Raw genomic sequence first — 6,024 nt, 5'->3', positions numbered from 1 at the left:
CAGAAAAAGTATGAGATGGAGCTTCTATTCAAAGCTCGCTTGAGTAATATTGCACCAACAACAACACCTATGATCTCGTCTCTCAAACTCACCAAAGATGTTGGTAGTGTGTTGGTTGATGTAAACGAATATCGAAATTTAGTGGGGTCATTGTTGTATGTTTGTCATACATAGCTTGATATTACAGACAGCGTGAATAAACTAGCTCAATTCATGCATGTCCCTTGTGAGCAACATCTTGTTATTGTGAAACGAGTTTTACGATATTTGATTGGAACTATAGATTTTGGTCTTATGTTCTCATCTGCAAAATCTCTTTAACTTGTTGCATTTGCTTATGCATATTAGAGAGTGGATGATAGGTGTTAATATTTAGAAATTGTGTGTATTTAGGGAGAAATCTTATAATGAGGAGCTACAAACTACGCTGATTGTCTAGAGGGACAACTCGAGTGCGATAGCTATGAGTGCTAACCCCATTTATCACTCCAAAACTAAACATATTAAACTAGACCATTTCGTTCATGAAAAAAATAGTTGCAAAAAAGTGAATTATGTACCGTCTAAGCATCAAATTACATATGGATTGACCAAAGCGTTAACTAAATATTACTTCAATATGTTTAGACAGAAGTTGGGTGTTCTTTCTTGAACAGAAGTTGAAGTGGAAGAAACAAAATACATGTTAGATATAATCTAGAAGTTTGGATAGTTGCTCAATTCTAGTATATTATGAGGCTACGTCAGCCTAGGGTTGTAAACTGAAGTTGTGTGAATTAGTTTTGTTATTGGCTGTGTATAAAGGCATATATTTGGTTATAGAAAATATAGGATATTTTTATTTTTATTTTCTTAGAAAACAGAAAATGTTAAAGAAAAATATAGTAAAATTAGAAAATGATTTTCAGAAAATGAAAATATAAAAAAATATATTTTTTGGTATTTTCATTAAAATTACTTTAGAATTTTGAAAAATAGGAAAACATAGTATGTAAATTTTTAACTTAACTTGTATGGCTTCAAATACTTTTAACAATAATTTTTGACTTAATGGTATTTTAAACCTCAAACTTTTGCAAAATATCAATATGGTCCCTAAAATTTGTTACACTCAATTTTATCCTTAAACTAAGTTTTTTTAATAATTTAAGTCTTTTGTATTTTTATACTTAATGTATTAAATATCTTAATACTTTTTTATATTTTATATTTTATATTTAAATAATTTTTTAATGTTTCTAAAAATTTAAATAAGTACCTAAACTTTCTAAAATAATCAATTAGGCACTTGAACTTAGCCAAAAAAATCAATGAAGCCCATCTACCACATCATCATCCATCATGTACTACCACAACAACATCGTGAATTATCACATCAATATTGTATATTAACATGTAAGCTTTGTGAACTATCGTATAAGTATCGTGACAGTCAACGTTTAGTTCTGTTAGTCAAAGGGTTAGGTTAATATTTTTTCTCAATTTAAGGGTCACATTGAGTGTAAAAAAATTTGAAGGGTCACTAGTTATTTTTTTCAAAACTTTCAGGCCCTAAATACCACTAAACATATTTTTTTTTATTTTAACAATACTTTTCTGTGCTCTTGTTTACAATAGTATTTTTAGTATATTTTTTAATTTAATTGATGTCCAATATACATTAACATTTTATTCTTATTATAAACTAAAATTATTTTTTATAAAATTTCTTATCAACTTTATTTTTTTATATTTGCATAACTCAAATATTAAATTTATGTAATGATTTTTTTAATGATTATATTTTAATATAATTATTTAATAACTATTTATTCATATCTATTTTAAAAAATAGATACCAAATATATTTTAACTATTTTTATCTCTGGAATCAAGTTTTCATTTATATTAACCAAACATGTTTTCTATTTTCCAAAAACTTAAAATGAAAAATATTTTCTAAAAATAAAAGCAGAAAATATTTTCTAGAACTAAACGAACCTTAAGGTTCTTATATGAAGGGTAACTATAGAGGAAGGAAGACAGTGTTGCTAATGGATCTAAAATCCATGATCTAAAATAATATGATAGAATAAAGATGAACAATTTGACTAATCAATCAAATGTTTTTGCTCAACACTTCGCTAAGTTAAGAATTTGGTATATTCTTTAAAAAAATATTTGAGAATGATCTTTAACCTTTATAACATAAGTTGTAAAATAGTATAAAAATATATTTCTTTTATGAATGAAATAAAAAAATCCCTTAATTATAATGACTCTAATGAAAACATTTTAATTTAAATGATCAAAATAAAAATGTCTAAAAAATACAACGAATGTTACGACGATTTGTCTAAAAAACAAATCTCTATTTTCTTTTGATAACGATGAAATTTTTATTTAAATCAATTCAGATCAGGTAATGTAGAGACAATGGTAACTCTCTTAACTAATTTATTACATTCGTAATCGTAAAAATTTAAACCTATAATATTACTTAAGGGATCTGATGTATCATTCCACTATACCAACGGATTAGTAATTAAATTATCAATAAACTTTTACACTATCAATTCAATAAGTTGGCATTATAATATTAGATAAATATAGCAAATAGTGTTTTTCCTAGTCATGTGACAGTATCTTAGCCAACAACTTTTAACATATTTTGATACAAAAGCACAAAAAATTAGATAAAACGTCTTATACACAAATAATTAAAAGAGAAAAAAGAAACCCAGTTATGTACTCAAATATCATCCCTCATTCACACAAAATGCAAAGAGTGAAGTTCCAGAAGAAAAAGTTGGGAAAAAAGCTCCACTATTAACTTTATATCCATTACCAACATAAACGCATCCATTGTTCACTGACATTCCACCATACACAGTTGCTCCTGTCTCATATGACCACAATATTCTCCCATTTTCAGCATCAATGGCATATATAGGCCCTTGTTTATATGTTGAACCGGCAAAAACTACACCATTAGCGACGGTGACAGGCCCACTAGTGGTGGAATTGCTCGGATCCGCCGTCGACCATAAGATCTCGCCGCTTTTAGCATCCATTGCCACCCATCCACCCGCAGTCGTATTTATTTCCGATGGTTTCAAAGTAAAATTCTTGAATGCTGAGTTGGCTATGTTGGTGTAGACCCTCTTCATATCCGTGGCTGCGCCCCATGTGCCTCCTCCGCCGGCTCCACCGGGTCCGGCCTCCTATACATCAATGAAATATGTAAATATTTAAAAGTGAAGCATTAGAAGGAAAACTATATATGGATAATAAATGGTACAATGAAGCCAACTTACAGTAGACCAAATAAGTTCACCATTGTCTCTATTTAGAGCCCAAGCGAAACCACTTTTCTGGACAGCAACAACAATATCTCGCTTAGTTCCATTGACTTTGATGCTTAGCATCATCGGTGCCTCGGCAAAATCGGCATCGGGATTCGGACCTGGAGGACAGTTTGGTGTCGAAAGATTATTGCAGGCAAAGAACCAAAGGTCATATCCCCCTAGCTGATGATACCATTTGATAGCACCTGTCTCCAAATCAAAAGCTAGGATTGAATTTGAGTGGTTCTCAGGCTCAATACACTTGTCTGGACTAGTTGGCACTGTTTGATTGTTCTCAGCTTCTTGGCATTGGAGTATACGAAGAGGAGCCGAATACAGGTTCCCGGTGCCGACATAGACATGGTTTCGAGTGGCATCAATTGATGGACTGCTTCCCCAGATGCTTCCTCCGGCATACTCGGCTTTCTGTCCGAAGTTATCTGGTAGAGTGAAGGTTTGCCATAGGACTTCGCCGGTCCGGACGTCTAATTTGGAGAAGCTGCCGCGGAATGTGCAGCATTGCTCGATGCTTAGACTTTCTTCTTGGGAAGATGTGCCCACGTAAAAATGCCTACAAGTTTCAAAACTAAATGCTATGTTAAAAATATAAGGTAACATATTAAGATTTTACATATGCACGCTGTACATGATCATCTATGCAAGATTGATGGTGCTTAATATTTGAGAAGGTTTAGTGTAAATTAGTGAACCCAAACAATGAGCTCCGACAAAGAAATTCAAGCCATAAATTCAACCCTAAACTTTAACATTAATCTAAAATTAGATGATGTTTGAAATTTTTGTTTGTATCTATCTTTTGTTTAAGTTTTTTAATTAGATTTTTAAATTTTTTTCTTATATGATTCTTATATGATATTAAGTGATTAATTTATTGTATCGATGGTCATAGAAAATTATTCTAATTATATGTTTAATTTATAATTATGTTTCTAAAATTTCATTATAATTCTTGATATATATTTACTCTTTTTAAATAGTATTGAGTGATTATAAGATAATATATGTTTAGAACTTTCTTAACCTATTCTCTATTGACAACCAAACATTCTACAATCGCAACTTTTCAAAATCAACACTTCTAGCGACAATAACAATCTATTTAACCATTAAGAACACTTAATGGATTCGGTATTTATTTATTTTTAATAAAACTAGCTAATTCTATAAAAAGAATAGATAGTTATGATATTTAATACAATTAATAAAAGTTATAATATTCCTCTCGTTGACTTTTAATCATTATATGCCTTAATATAACTAATCTCTACAGTCTGCATCAGAGTGGCCTTATCTAATCGATGGATTAATCAACTTTGCTCTAAAGCTTCAAACAGGATATTTCTGACAAAGCTGAATTCTTGGCATCAAATTGCAGCAAAGTCGGAAATGACGGTCCGTATAAGCAGTTTTTTAATTGATTCTAGCTCTCAAAACTTAAAAATCAGATTCATTAGTCTTATATGATGCTGTCGATCAGGTCATCTAAATTATACCTCAAAATCTATATTAAGATATGCATCAAATTTTAACAAATGTTATCGAGCTTTGTAGTGAATTGACTAACCGTTTGTAGTAAGTTCCAGACATGGTGATAACAGCAGTGGCATGGTTATCAAGCTGGGTTGACCAAACAAGCTTACCAGTTAATCTTTCAACTGCAATAACAATGGCAGGTCCAAATATTCCAACGATCAACAAATCGTCGGCAATCGTCGGCGATGCTCTCGAAACTGTCCAGTTTACATTAGCAACAAAACCAGTGGCATTAAGCCCGGTTAGGTCCCCCAAGTTTTTCTCCCACACAAGGGATCCCTCAGAGGCATTAACAGCATAGATGTTCCCATTCCAGCTCGGGAAATAAAGGGTTCCATCGAAAATCACCGGCGTCGCTGTTATGTCTTTTCCGGCGACGAATTCCCATTTCTTCCGCAGACGGGAAACTGTTTCGGGTCCGATTTTGCTCTCTTTCTCCGCATATCTTCGGTTGTGTAAGTCCCCGCCATGGTTCACCCAGTTTTGTGAAGACTGCAAGCAACAAATCATCCACAAATGCTAATATATAGTATCATTTTCCCCATATATAAAACTTAAAAACTTTGGGATGAAACAACTTACTGCAAATCCTGCCAAGGTTCTGTTGAAAAACGGGAAAATTAATAGGAAAATAAAAATAAAATTGTTTCGGGATATGGAAGTCGCCATTGAACTTGAAAGTTGATGGGTCACCGGTACGAATTTATATCAAATGACATTACCAATTCCAGACGGAACATAATTGTAAACAACTCAGTTGTCTTAATCGTTATTGGTTTGAGTTTGACTTTGTGTTTTGCTTCACCGTCAATCATTCATTTGTCTTAATTGTAAACAACTTGTAAGCAACGTGCAGTACTCAAAATTAGAAATAATCCGGAATTATAAAGTCAATGACTTATTTCATTATTAAAAAATAATATTCTTGTAAATATATTATTTAACAGTAATAGAAAAAGTCAAAGTTGATTTATAATCAGGCATTCACATGTGTGTGGAATGAGAAATTATTCTTTTTGTCACCTCATCCATGATCCTTAAATAATTACATAAGTACAAATCACATTTATTTTCTATATTATATTTTTTTTATAAATTAAAATTTTTAAATCATCATCTTCTTTATCTCATTCTCTCCTTCAAT

General features: G+C 31.4%; 1 protein-coding gene across 1 annotated transcript; it reads right to left on the bottom strand.

Moving 5' to 3' along the window:
- Positions 1–2,712: 2,712 nt before the first annotated feature.
- On the bottom strand, positions 2,713–5,549 carry LOC120187872 (polyvinylalcohol dehydrogenase-like). Its single transcript, XM_039191474.1, has 4 exons — positions 5,463–5,549; positions 4,912–5,372; positions 3,297–3,897; positions 2,713–3,203 (listed from the first exon to the last, which is right to left on the bottom strand). The coding sequence occupies exons 1-4, from the start codon at positions 5,547–5,549 to the stop codon at positions 2,739–2,741; spliced, it is 1,614 nt and encodes a 537-aa protein (XP_039047405.1). The 3' UTR covers positions 2,713–2,738.
- Positions 5,550–6,024: the final 475 nt, after the last annotated feature.

Source organism: Hibiscus syriacus, unplaced genomic scaffold (assembly GCF_006381635.1).
Source record: "Hibiscus syriacus cultivar Baekdansim isolate YM2019G1 unplaced genomic scaffold, ASM638163v2 tig00113726_pilon, whole genome shotgun sequence".
In the NCBI taxonomy this organism is placed as follows: Eukaryota; Viridiplantae; Streptophyta; class Magnoliopsida; order Malvales; family Malvaceae; genus Hibiscus; species Hibiscus syriacus.
Note: the sequence above shows the minus strand (reverse complement) of the source record. Positions and strands in the feature narration are given on the sequence as shown.

Excerpts from the sequence above, each read along its gene's own strand:
- LOC120187872 (XM_039191474.1), bottom strand. The coding sequence starts at position 5,549 with ATGGCGACTTCCATATCCCGAAACAATTTTATTTTTATTTTCCTATTA. Across the intron at positions 5,373-5,462 it reads GAACCTTGGCAGGATTTGCA|TCTTCACAAAACTGGGTGAA; the intron begins GTAAGTTGTTTC and ends TGTTGCTTGCAG. Across the intron at positions 3,204-3,296 it reads GTGAACTTATTTGGTCTACT|GAGGCCGGACCCGGTGGAGC; the intron begins GTAAGTTGGCTT and ends ATTGATGTATAG.